General features: G+C 36.4%; 1 protein-coding gene across 5 annotated transcripts in view; it reads left to right on the forward strand.

Annotated features, from left to right (window-relative positions):
- The window catches only part of LOC135142820 (protein O-mannosyl-transferase TMTC1-like), a 489367-nt gene extending 479670 nt beyond the window's left edge, over positions 1 to 9697 (forward strand). For all 5 annotated transcript variants that reach the window (XM_064074588.1, XM_064074587.1, XM_064074589.1 and 2 more), the window contains 6 exons: positions 1141 to 1254; positions 1312 to 1455; positions 1643 to 1848; positions 8111 to 8246; positions 8307 to 8439; positions 8755 to 9697. In XM_064074588.1, coding sequence (XP_063930658.1) covers positions 1141 to 1254; positions 1312 to 1455; positions 1643 to 1848; positions 8111 to 8246; positions 8307 to 8439; positions 8755 to 8940 — 919 coding nt within the window. In that variant the 3' untranslated portion in view covers positions 8941 to 9697. The remainder of the gene's footprint in view (positions 1 to 1140; positions 1255 to 1311; positions 1456 to 1642; positions 1849 to 8110; positions 8247 to 8306; positions 8440 to 8754) is intronic.
- The last annotated feature ends 4541 nt before the right edge of the window (positions 9698 to 14238 follow it).

The raw sequence follows: 14238 nt of genomic DNA on the forward strand, positions 1-14238 counted from the left end.
ATTTTTATTGTATTTTTTTTAACTTATAAGGGCTATCATAAAAAAATAAAATTCGCAAAATCAGTCTTATAATTTTTCGACAACTCTAGATTTTATGACCATTTTTTTTCTGCATGTAATCTAGTTAACTTAGCACAAACTTAACTACAATAACACAGAATCAATGCATTTCAATTTTGGAAAAAATTGAAACAGAGGGGAAACGTTACAAACTCTCATTTGCGGTTTTCATTTGAAGGCCGCTTTTTACTTTATCACAAATTACAAAATTCTGAAAATTACCAAGCCGTGATACGTTAAAGGAAACAAATTGCTGCTAAAGTTATGCAGAATAATTAAGCTTTTAGATGCAAATTTGTTATAAATGTATTGATCAGTCGAAATTTATTCTAGAAGTTTGTTCAAAATTATTAATGTTTTAGTAATTAGTTGTAAAATTTGTGAAGAGGTTTTGTGCTTTAACATTTTTAAGAGGAAATAAATTTTATTTATTAGTAAATAAAGTTCTAAGCTATTTGCTTCCGAAATTCGCTTATTTAACACAGTTCATTGTTTAAGTGTCTCTAGTTACCTGAAATTTTGTAACTAAACTTTATTGTTTGGTGAAAATTTTGCATCTGTTTGTAATTTAAATTTTCAGATTTTAAATTTATGGAGCCGTCAGTTGTCAAAATTGTGACGAAATAAATAAGCTGAAAGTTATTGTATTTAGCAAGTGGAAATTATGGTGAAAGATTTATGCGGAATATTTTAGTGCTTTATGTAGACAGCTTATGAAACATTTATAGCTAGCCATAAATTTTTAATAGAAAATTATTACAGAAACTTCTTTGAAATAAAGCTAGGAAAGCTGGAATAAGTAGTCATTTTTATAATCAAATAACAGTGCGCCTGCTTTCACTCGTCGTTTCAAACGCCACTCTCTAGACATTATAGGACGACTTAATGCTCTTTTCACCCATTCATGAGTAGTTTTTCTAGTGAATGGGACTCTTATTTAGGATTTTCCTCTCTCCGCAGCCGCACAACTCCGCCAGATAATTGCTTTAATTAAAATTCCCCAAACAAACCGAAAAGAATCTCCCAAAAATAATATTTGCCGATGAAATCAACCCCCAATGTAAATTCCCGTTTTCCCAGGGCGGGGTTAATGACGCTGCCCCACAACGCCAAGATGCATTACAACTACGCGAATTTTCTCCGGGATTCGGCACGGCCCGAATTAGCGAAGTCTCATTACCACAAAGCTTTGAAGTGAGTATCCGTTGAGCCCCGATTCGAGCCCCATCTATGCAGCCAAATCAATTACAGATTATGGCCCACTTATGCAAGCGCCCACAATAATTTGGGTACCTTATTAAGCGACGAACAAGAAGCGGAACAGCACTTCCTGGCGGCCATCCGATACTCGGCTGACCACGTCAACGCTCATTACAATCTGGGCCAGCTCTATAGGTAAAGCTTAAAGTGCATAATTCCAACTTGATATAATTAATTCAGTGTGGCTTTGCTAAATGTAAATGTGTTCAATAATTAATGCGCTGCGCCCGACAACGGACTTGGAGTTAGTTTTAGCATAAGTGCCTTCGTAATTTTGCCGAGTGGCTGGGTATTCGTGACGGTCTTCGTTTTTTTTTTGCAGGAAATCCAACAGGACGATGGAATCGGAACGGATGCTCAAGAGGTGCATCGGTCTGGAGCCGAGGTTCACGCCGGCATACATTGAGTTGGCGAGGCTTCGAGGACCGAACGACAGGAGCGTCGGCGGGCTGTTGAGGAAAGTTGTTATTCTAAATCCGCGTGATCCCTATTATAGTACGATTTACGGCCACTGGCTGCTCGGCAAAGGTAACGTTCAATTACAAATGTTCGTTTTTCTTTCTTCCCACAGATAAAAAAGTCTTTTTCTGAGTTTTAGATTATTCGGATCTCTTTGCCGCTGTAGTTCCCATTCAGTTTTTTTTTTTTTTGATCACAAACTCACAAACAAACAAAAACATTGTTTCTACGAAATGCTTAAACATAGACGACGTCTCTTGCAAACTCGAAATACAAAAATCTGGAACTACGTGAAGCATTCGATTTATAATTCAAAAGTACTAATGGACGTAACCGAATCTGTTTACCCGTTATATTGTAAAATTCTGCTCTTTTTATAACATCAAGTTTGCCAAAAAATTTTTCATGTCAGCTCAGTTTTCATGTATTAGATAACCTAAGAAACTATTGCTTTAAAATTGTCGTTTTTTGATTTGCCCTAGGGCAGTTTTCGTCGTCCTCATTGTTTCATTTTAATTCCAATTTTCAATTCTATTTACCACAATTCTGTTGGTTCTCATTGTTATTGTTATTCTCATTCCTTTCCTCATGTCCATTCTCAGTATTCTCCTCTGCAATGTTTTCTATTTCGTTTTCATTCTTTTTATCTTTCTAATTTAGTTCTCATTCACATTGTCGTTTTCTGTAATTGTTTTTGTTCAAGTTTTCGTTTTGCATTCTACTCATTCTTATTGATATTTTCTTATTGTCTCTAGTTCTCGTTCTAGTTCTTGTTTTCAGTTTAGATCTAATTTCCGTTCCCACTCCCATTCTTACTCTCACTCTCATTGTGATTCTTATTTTCATTCTCATTCTTCTTGCCGTATTTGTTCTCCAATTTTCAATCTTGTTTCCATTTCCCCTGATGTGCCTATTTTCATTTTTGTTCGACTCATTTGCATTCCGGTTCTTATTCTTGTTGTCATTTTCGTGGTTATTCTGATTCGTATCATCGTTTTCCTTTCCTGTGTCGTTCCCACTCTCTACCTCGTTCTCATTGATTCATCATCTATCCTTCTCTCATTCTCCCTCCTATTCCCCTTATTTTGGTTTTTGTTCTTTCCTTCGTGTTTAAATTCTCTACTTGATTCTGATTCTCGTTCTCATACTCTCTCTCATTCTCATTTTTCATCTCATTCTCCTTGTCATCCTCCATTTCTTTCCCATTTTCGTCTTATTCCCGTTTTTATTTTAGATTTTATTCTCGTCCCCATTTTCTTTTTCCCTCAATTCTTCTTCTAGTTTAGGTTATCCTTATGATTGCGGTTCTCATTCTATTTCATGTTTTTTTTCATTCTCATTCTTTCTCCCACTCTGGTTCTCATTCCCACTCTCATTCTCATTCTTCTTGTCGTATTTATTATCGTCCTGGATTTTGTTCTTCTTCTCATCCTGGATTTTGTTCTTCTTCTCGTTCTGATTCTTGCTAACATTCCCCTTCTGATTCTCATGCCCATTCTAGTTTTCGTTCTTATTTTACATCTCGTTCTTATTCTCGTTGTCATTTTCGTTGTTGTTCCCATTGTTATTACTATTTTTGTTCACTGCATCGTTCCCGTTCTCAATATTGTTTCCTCTGTATTTCTTGTTATGGTCTTGTTTTTCTCCTTGTTTATTATTATATTATTTTGTTTTCGAACTCGTTCTCTGTCCTAGTTTTTATTTTCATTATCATTCTTATTCTTCTTCTCATTGCCCTTCTCATTGTCTTTCTCATTCTCCTCTTCATTCTCCTTCTCATTCTCCTTTTCATTCCCCTTCTCATTCCCCTTCTCATTCCTCTTCCCATTTCCCTTCTTATTCTCCTTCTCAATCTTCTTCTCATTCTATTTCTCATTCCTCTTCCCGTTCCCCTGCTCATTCCCCTTCTCTTTCCTCTTCTCATTCCCCTTCTCATTCCCCTTCTCATTCCCTTTCTCATTCCCCTTCTCATTCCCCTTCTCATTCCTCTTCCCATTTCCCTTCTTATTCTCCTTCTCAATCTCCTTCTCATTCTTTTTCTCATTCCTCTTCCCGTTCCCCTGCTCATTCCCCTTCTCATTCCCCTTCTCTTTCCTCTTCTCATTCCCCTCCTCATTCCCCTTCTCATTCCCCTTCTCATTCCCCTTCTCATTCCTCTTCTCATTCCCCTTCTCATTCTCAGTCTCCTCATTCTCCTTCTCATTCTACTTCTCATTCTTCTTCTCCTCATTCTCCTTCTCATTCGCATTCTCCGTCTCATCCTCCTTCTCATTCTACTTCTCAATCTCCTTCTCTTTGTCGTTCTCATTCTTCTTCTCGTTCTTTCTCCTTCTCATTTTCCTTTTCATTACCCTTCTCATTTCCCTTCTCATTCCTGATCCCATTCCCCTTCTTAGTCTCCTTTTTAATCTCGTTCTCATTCTCCTTCTCATTCTATTTTTCATTCCTCTTCTCGTTCCCTTGCTCATTCCCCTTCTAATTCCCCTTCTCATTCTCCTTCTCATTCCCCTTCTCATTCCCCTTCTCACTCTCCTTCTCATTCTCCTCGTCAATCCCTTTTCATTCTCATTCTCAATCTCCTCATTCTCCTTCTCAATCTCCTTCTCTTTGTCCTTCTCATTCCCTTTCTCATTCTCCCCCTCATTCTCCTTCTCAATCTATTTCTCATTTTTCTTTTCATTCCCCTTCCCCTTTCTCATTCCTCTTCCCATTCCCCTTCTCATTCTCCTTCTAAATCTTCTACTCATTCTCCTTTTCATTAGTGTCCTCATTCTTCTCTTCATTTTCGTTCTCATTCTCCATCTCATTCACGTTCTGATCCACATTTTCATTATCAATATCTTTTTCACTCTCTTTCTCATTTTCCTTCTCATGCTTCTTCTCACGCTCCTTCTCAATCTCTTTCTCATTCCTCTTCTCATTTTCGTTCTCCTTCTTATTCTCCTTCTCATTCCCCTTCTCATTCTTCATCTGATTGGCCTTCTCTTTCTCTTTCTCATTCTCCTTCTCATTCTCCTTCTTATTCTCCTTCTCTTTCTCTTTCTCATTCTTCTTCGCATTCTCCTTCTCCTTCTCATTCCCCTTCTCATTCCCCTTCTCATTCCCCTTCTCATTCCCCTTCTCATTCCCCTTCTCATTCCCCTTCTCACTCTCCTTCTCATTCTCCTCGTCAATCTCCTTTTCATTCTCCTTCTCATTCTCAGTCTCCACATTCTCCTTCTCATTCTACTTCTCATTCTTCTTCTCCTCATTCTCCTTCTCATTCGCATTATCCGTCTCATCCTCCTTCTCATTCTACTTCTCAATCTCCTTCTCTGTGTCCTTCTCATTCTTCTTCTCGTTCTTTCTCCTTCTCATTCTCCTTTTCATTACCCTTCTCATTCCCCTTCTCATTCTATTTTTCATTCCCCTTCTCATTCCCCTTCTCATTCCCCTTCTCAATCTCCTTCTCATTCCCCTTCTCACTCCCTTTCTCATTCTCCTCGTCAATCTCTTTCTCAATCTCCCTCTCATTCCCTTTCTCATTCTCCTTATAATTCTCCATCTCATTCTCTTATTAATTCTTATTCTCATTCTTGTTTTCATTCATGTTTCCATTTTGAATGGTATTCTCATTTTGGTTTTTGTTCTTCTTTCTTATTTACATTTTATTTTTAGTTCTAATTTTCTTTTGTCTTCTCATTCTCCATCTGATTCTCATCCTCGTTGAAATTATAGTTCTCATTCCTGCCTTCGCTCTCACTCTGGTTCTCATTCTTATTTTTGCTCCATTCTCTCTTGCTCTCATTCTGTTTGACATTTTATTCACATTCTAATACTCATTATTGTTCTCGTATTTGGTCTCATTTTGGTTTTTATTCTTCCTTTTATTTACATTCTCATTCTGATTCTTGCTTACGTTCTCCTTCTCACACTCATTCTTGTTTTCGTTCTCATTCTTCATCCCATTCTCATTTCCGTTGTTATTCTCATTCTTATTATCATGTTCGTTCGCTTATCATTCTCGTTCCCAACATTGTTTTCACTCTTCGTTTTCATTGTCACCCCCCATTTCGTTCCCATTCTTCTTCTTATTCTCGTTCTTATTTTGATTTTTGATTTTCTCCTTGTTGTTTTTCTCTATTTCGTTCTCGTACTATCTCTCATTCTCATTTTCATACCCGTTCTCCTTTATGGTTTTCATTTTCATTGTTCTTCCCATTTCCCATTTCCCATTTCGTTCTCTTTATCATCCTCCATTTGCTTTTCTCGTTCTCGTTTAGGTTGTCTTTATGATTGTGTTTTCATTCTAATTCTAGTTTTTATTCTTATTCTAGTTCAAATTATAGTTCTCATTCTGGTTCTCATTCTCATTCTCAGTCTCCTTCCCATTCTCATTTTTATCCTAGTTTTCATTTGTGTTTACATTCTTGTTCTGTTCCTCTTTTTTATTCTCATTCCTTTTCGCGTTCTCAATCTTATACTGATTCTAGTTCTCAATCTCCTTCTTGTTTACATTGTGTGTTTCGTTCTCATTCTCGTTCTAATTCTCGCTCTAATTCTCCTTCTCATATTCTTTCGCATTCTGGTTCGGCTTGTCATCCTCCATTTCCTTCCTCTTCTTGTCCTATTCTTGTTCTTTTAGGTTTTACTGTTCCCTTTCTAATTTACATTCTCGTTCTCATTCCGCTTTTCGCTCTATTCTTCTTGTCGTTTTTATTCTCCTTAACGTTGTCTCATTCTAAATCTAGTTTTCATTTTCGTTCAAAATTCTGACTCTTGCTCTCATTCTGCTCCTCATTCTCATTCTTATTCTAATCATCGATTTCACTGTTGTTGTCGTATTTGTTCTCAATGTGGTTTTTGTTATCGTCCTCCTCATTTACATTCTGATTCTGATTCTCACGCTCATTCTAGTTTTCGTTCCAATTTTCCATCTCGTTCTTATTCCCCTTCCCATTTTCGTTGTTATTGTCATGCTTTTTATCATGTTCGTTCCCTGTATCGCGCTCGTTCCCAATATTGTTTCCACTCTCCCTCTGGTTCTCATTGTCTTCCTCTATTTCATTCCAATTCTTCTTGTTCTAGTTCTTTATTTTGGTTTCTGTTTTTCTCCTTTTTGTTTGCATTCTTTATTTCGTTCTCATTCTCGTTCACATACTATCTCACATTCTCATTCTCATACCGCCTCTCATTCTGGTTTTCGCACTCGTTCTCTTATCTAATTTTTATTCTCATTATCATCCTCATTCTCCATTTAGTTTTCTTTGTTATTCACCATTTTTTTCCATTCTCGTCTTATTCACATTGTCACTTTAGGTTTCTGGTTCACGTTCTCATTTCTTCTTATCCTAGTTTTTATATGTTCTGTTTCCAATGATATTTTTTTGATTTTTGTTTACATTCTCGTTCTCAATTTCTATCTTGTTCTTATTCTCATTTTTGTTTTTGTCTTTGTTTGATTTCTCTATTTCGTTTTCTTTCTCGTTCTAATTCTCGCTCTCTGTGTCGTTGTCATTCTTGCTCTCATTCTCGCCCTAATTCTCGTTTTCCTACTTTCTCATTGTCATTCTCCTTGTTATTCTTATCTTATTCTTGTTCTCATTTTTCGTACTTTCTCATTCTCATTCTCCTTGTCATCCTCTATTTCCTTCTTATTCTTATCTTATTCTTGTTCTCGTTTTAGGTTTTCTCTTCTTCTTATTCCATTTTTTATCTATTATTATTGTCCTTTTATCCTCGTTTAGGTTCGTTCTTATTCTCCATCTGGTTCCCATATTGGTTTATTCTCACTCTTGTTATAATTTTCATCTTCTGTGTCGTTCTCATTTTCATTCTTATGCTTATACGCATTTTCTCTCTCATTCTCGTTTTATTTTTACTTCTCATTCTCACTGTCGTTCTCATTCTCTTTATCATACTTTCTTTCATTCTTCTTCTCATTTTGATTCTTATTTTTCTCCTCTTCATCATTCACATTCTCTTCCTCATTCTCGTTTTATTTTTCTTCTCGTTCTCAACAATCTCTTCATTTTAGCTCTTATTTTTATTCTCCTTGTTGTTTACCTTCAGTACATGATACCCGTTTTCTTTTTTTACCTTTCGTTCTTCTTCTCCTTTTCTTTATCGGCCTCGAAAAAAATATGTATATAGTTTCATTTTCGTTTTCAAAGTTTCGTTGGAAAAATGAAAATTCGTACACTTATGTTGGCTTTTTTGTAATAATAGTATGGTGCTACGCCATTTTCGCTTAATTAATTAGCCTTATTCACACTCGCATCTTTCTTTTTTTGGCACACCCTGTATAAGTCGCAATGAAACCGAACCGGAGAATAATAACCCGTCATTACAGGTAACCCAATGACGGCCCTCCACTACTACTGGAGAGCCCTCTCCGTGTGCACCTCCTACGACGAATCCATGATGGGCGCCGCCAAAATCCTCCGCAAATTCGGGCAAAGTTCCCGCCTGTTCCAGCTCGTAACGAGGTGGGATTCCTCCGGATTTTTAAATGACTTCTCAAGTTGTCACCTCTAACTTTTTTATAGATGGCAGTCAATCTTACGAATACGAAGAGGTGAACAGCCCATAAGCCCACACGTTTATTTGCATGGATGGCAGCTCAAGAGCGAATTGAGCCATAAAGCAAAGGCCTACGACAACTGCAGCACCCTGTTATTTGTAAGTCTTCTTTGTAACTCTAATAAATTCCCCCGTATTGTTTTGCTAGACGAATAAAACCCCAAAGTGGCGGCTTGCAGCTAAAGTACCATCGTAAAAGCCACTCGAATTGTTTTGGTACTTGATTACGCGGTTTATGGACGAGGAGCACGATCGGAAGAACAAAGCACGATTTTTTTCTTCGTTCTGTCTTTCGTAGAAAAATCCGCCGCAAACTGTTGTTAATTTATAAGATTCGCCGTGAATAATTTAGAAGCTCGGTGGCGGAGTTGCAGACAAAGCGGGATTTCAGCTACAGTTGATTTTCTCTTTCAGGGAAACCGCTGCGGACAGGCGTCTTCAAAAAAGAAGATTGCGGCCGGCGAAGAGCTGACGAATAAATGGACGCGACAAACCAGCAACAAGACCAAATACCACACGATGAAGCAGTGTAAAGTGCAGCAGAAGCTGCACAAACAGAGACCGACGACGCCCTTGATGGTTCAACACTTTCTGGACTGAGTCGCTTAGATAATTAAAGACTTAAGTGACCAGACTTAAATAGTGCATTTGTTGTTTTTTGACTCAACTGTGACTTTGCATTTTTGTAAATGAGTGATTTTGTGGTTTTTTGGTTTTGTTACGTTGGAAGAAAGTGACCACTAGAGGGTTGTTTTAGCTATATTAAGGTCCAAAACAGGGAGAAGTCTACTTTTACACGAATTTTCAGTACAAATGGTTTTCGTTGAAGGGTATGAGTGAAATTAATATCTACAGAAAATAGAGTTAAATTATGGGAAATTATATATAAATATGGTGATCTTCGCCGCCGCTGTTTACGGAACTCTTCTAAATTCTAATTCTAAAAATACTAGAGAGGGAAAAGTATACAAGTGCAAAAATTTTACACTGCAGGAGCTACTCAAAATAAATTTTATAACCTAAAACTTAATATTTTACATTTACGTTTAGTACAGTTTTTAATTGTGGCTTTGACGTTCCCAAATTCCTTGAGAGTATGACGTTTAATATGTTGTTTAATTGAAATATACAGGATGTCCCACGTACAACTGATATACCGCGTGGTGGATTTTATTTTTTGAAAATTAATAAATTATTGTTAATTTTCCAAAGTTTTTCAAAAGGGCATTTTTTCTCATTTACGTCCTACTTTTGATTTTCGTTGTCATTCTAATTCTCCATTTTCCTTTGCATTCTTCTCCTTATTACTCCTTATACTCCTAAATATATATGAATGTTTGTAAATTTTTCAAGGAATTTCCAAAAAAACCTTCATATTTTTTTTTAATGACTACTACAAATAATGGCGTATACAAAATTTTAACACCTCAATTTATTTTTTTGGTCAAGGTGTTTTTCAGTTCGCTTTTCAGTAATGAGAAATAAAATCACCGTAAAAATCCTTGTATAAAATTATATACTACCACTAAAAAATAACACTAGTAGAATATACAGGGTGATCGAAAATGGTGCAATTCAAAAGTCAAAGTTTCGAAAAAATCATTAAATTTAACCACTTCCAAAATTATTTCGAATCATGAAAATTCCCTCGATTTCAATAAGTTGTGAATTAAATTATGTTCTAGGCATTATTCGGGGCTGTAGAATTTTTAGCCCGAGGCGAAGCCGAGGGTTACAAAAATATTTACAACGATCTAAAATTCAGCACTCGAGATTTCCAAATAAGTACGAGTCGAGGCCGACAGGCAATAATCTAACAAATTGTGATCCAAAAATTTTTTTAGTCCGAGGCGCAGCCGAGTATCATAAAAATATTTACAACAATCTACTCAGGGATCACAACATAGCATTTGAGATTTCCAAATAACTCCGAGGCGAAGCCGAGAGTTACAAATAGACCCAAGGCAGAGCCAAGACTGGTAATAAGGTTCATAATAATCCAAAAAATGCGAATATTTTTTAAACTCTCGACTTCGCCTCGAACTTATACGGAAATCAACATTAACTCAATCGTAAAATATCTTTTTCCTAAAAATGGTGTTCCTTTTAATTATTTATAGCAATAATCCAAATATTTTTTCAGACCTAGATTTTTTTCTCGAGGCGAAGCTGAGGCTTACAAAAATATTTATAGTATATACAATAATTGCAAACAGAACTTAGGCGGAGCCGGGAGCTACAAATCTGCTCGAGACGGAGTCAACAGTTGAAAAAATATTCACAATAATCTAGAAAATTTTTAATATATTTAGAACTCTCGCCTTCGGCTCGGGCGTATTTGTAACTCTCGGCTTCGCCTCGAACTTACATGGAAACTGACATAAACTCGAACATCTTTTAGATAAAAATCGTGTTCTTTCAATTGCCTACGCCAATGACCTAAACATTTTTTCAGATCTATAGATTTTTCAGGCCGAGGCGAAGCCGAGGGCTGCAAAAAGACTTACAGTGAACTAAATAAATTACATAAATATTCAAAAGGTCGAAAATTTAACGATTACGAAGCCGAGATTTTCAAATAAGTGGCAGAGCCAAGAATTGTAGTAATGTTCACAATAATCTAAAAAAATGCGAATATTTTTGAAACCCTCGCCTTCGCCTCGAGCTCATATGGAAATCGACAATTTTCTTTCAATTACCTATAATCCAAATCTACAAAAATTGTATACTCATTGAAAAGGTCGAAAACTCGGCGAATATAAGATAGCATTCGAGATTTCCAAATAAGTGCGAGGCGAAGCCGAGAGTTGCAAAAACACCCGAGGCGGAGCCGAGAGTTACAAATATATACAAGGTGGAGCCAAGAATTGCAACAATGTTCTTAATAATTTAAAAAAATGTTAATATTTTTAAACTCGGCTTCGTCTCGGGCGTATTTGTTTGTAACTCTCGGCTTTCTTTCAATTTTCTCTCAATTATCTATAATCCAAATCTACAAAAATTGTATACTCATTGAAAAGGTCGAAAACTCGGCGATTACAAGATAGCATTCGAGATTTCCAAATAAGTGCGAGGCGAAGCCGAGGGTTACAAATATATCCAAGGTGGAGCCAAGAGTTGTAACAATGTTCATAATAATTTAAAAAAATGTGAATATTTTTAAACTCGGCTTCGTCTCGGGCGTATTTGTTTATAGCTGTCGGCTTTGTCTCAAATTTATAGGGAAATCGAGATTAACTCAATTGTCAAACATCTAAAAATTGTATTCCCTCAATTTTCTATAACAATGATACGAATATTTTTCCAAACGTATAGATTTTTAGCCCGAGGCGAAGGTGAGGGTTACAAAAATAGTTACAGTATATAAAAAAATTGCATAAATGCCAACAGTTATAAAAATATTCACAATAATCTAGAAAATTTTGAATATTTTTACAACTCTCGCCTTCGGCTCGAGCGTATTTGTAGCTCTCGGCTTCGCCTCCAACTTACTTGTATATAAAAATTGACATTAAATTGTGTTCTTTTAATTGCCTACGCCAATGATCCAAATATTTTTTCAGATCTATAGATTTTCCAGGCCGAGGCGAAGCCGAGAATTAAAAAATATTTACATAAATTGCATAAATATTCAAAAGGTCGAAAATTCAGCGATTACGAAATCGAAGTAGAGATTTCCAAATAAGTGCGAGGCGAAGCCGAGAGATACACAAAAACCCGAGGCGGAGCCGAGAGTTACACAAAAACCCGAGGCGGAGCCGAGAGTTACATATATGTCCAAGGCGGAGCCAAGAGTTGTAACAATGTTCACACTAATCTAGAAAATTGCGAATATTTTTTAAATTCTCGGGTGTATTTGTAACGCTCGGCTTCGCCTCAAACTTATATGGAAATCGACAAAAACTCAATGGTCAAACTTCTTTTTACTAAAAATTGTATTCCATACAATTCATAGCAATAATTCAAACATTTTTCAGTCCTATAGATTTTTAGCCCGAGGCGTAGCTGAGAGTTACAAAAATATATAGTGATTACAAAAATTGCATAAATGCGATTACTGAATCGCTTTGTAAATTTCCGAAAAAGTGCGAACCGAAACCGAGAGTTACAAATCTACCCGAAAAATTTTGAATATTTTTACAACTCTCGCCTTCGGCTCGAGCGTATTTGTAACTCGGCTTCGCCTCGAACTCATATGGAAACTGACATTTACTCGAACATCTTTTTGATAAAAATCGTGTCCTTCAGTCGCCTACACTAATGATCCAAACATTTTTTCAGATCTATAGATTTTTTAGGCCGAGGCGAAGCCGAGGGTTACAAAAATATTTACAGCGATCTACATAAACATTCAAAAGGTCGAAAACTCAGCGATTATATATGTCCAAGCCAGAGCTAAGAGTTGTAACAATGTTCACACTAATCTAAAAAAATCGAATATTTTTAATCTCGACTTCGTCTCGGGTGTATTTGTAACTCTCGACTTCGTCTCGAAGAAATCGACATAAACTCAATCATCTAACATCTTTTTCCTAAAAATATTATTCCTCAGTTATGATGAGCAAAACATTTTTCAGACCTATAGATTTTTAGCCCCAGACGAAGCTGAGGTTACAAAAATACTTACAGTAAGTACAAAAATTGCATAATCGCTTTTTCCAAAAAAGTGCGAACCGATGCCGAGAGTTACAAATCTGCCCAAAGAGAAATATTCACAATTATCTAAAAAATTTTGAGTATTGTTACGTTGATCAGTGAATTAAAACCGGCGTGGGTTAAACTCAACAATTCATTTCTTGCTAACTCGGATTTGCACTACTAATTACAGAGCGATTATATACAAAATAATTCCGACGTAACTTGTCTTCGCTCTCGTTGTTTGGACTACTCTAACTGCTCTTCTTGAAACGCGTAGGTCACCGCCTCTAGACTTCTCTGGAGCACACAATTTTGTAGTTTTATGCCACATTGTGTTTTTTTTAGAAATTTAGTGTCTCAAAAATTGTCAAAGTCCTTCATGGTGTGGGCCATGAAATTAATTTTTAAAAATTCTTAGTAGTACACAAAAATTAAGTCACCACGGAACTAATGGTTTACAAATTAACATCTTAAGTCCATTGACAGCGATGACGTGAAGTTTTTAGTAGCTATTTTTTCACAAATTTTCCATTTTTAATTATTCACTTTTCGATTTTTCAATTTTTGACGTCTTCAATTTTTCAAACTGCGTTTTTTCAATTTTTGTTTTTTTTTATTAGTATTTGCTAAGATAAAACTGATTTCGGCAAATGACATATCCTCTAAGAAAGAGCGGGCGGGTGGGCGGGCCTGATACATGCTAAGATAAGATTAATTTTGGCAAATCACATACACTCTAAGAAGATAGAGGGCGGGTGGGTGGGGCTAGTATTTGCTAAGACATGACTGCAAAGTAATAAGTGTAGTCACTGGAATGAAGGGGAAGTCAGTGGGCGGGGTTATTACTTGCTTACAAGACTCTTAAGAAAATACTTAAACTCAGCTCCGCCCACCCTTTCTCTCTATTTGACTGACTTATTTTATTTTCTGTACACTGGAAATTGAATTCTATTTTGACAAGAGGAAGAATCTAAGATTTAAAACAAGTCAAAAGTGTCCATCCACCCGTCCGCCCTCTATTTTCTTTGATGGTACGTCATTTGCCAAAATCAGTCTTATCTTAACAGGTACTAACCCCACCCACCCACCCTCTGTTTTCTTAGGGGGTATGTCGTCTGCCAAAATCAGTCTTACCTTAGCAAGTACTAGTGACAATGAGTCATCGGCGACGTACATACGAGAACCCATAGGCGTCGTACCGGGGCAGGGTAATTAAAACCAATCTACCCTCTTCTTGTAAAAAATTGGTTGCTTCAATTC

Source organism: Zophobas morio, unplaced genomic scaffold (genome assembly GCF_036711695.1).
Source record: "Zophobas morio isolate AGI-343-1 ecotype UQ-CSIRO unplaced genomic scaffold, CSIRO_AGI_Zmor_V1 ptg000054l, whole genome shotgun sequence".
In the NCBI taxonomy this organism is placed as follows: domain Eukaryota; kingdom Metazoa; phylum Arthropoda; class Insecta; order Coleoptera; family Tenebrionidae; genus Zophobas; species Zophobas morio.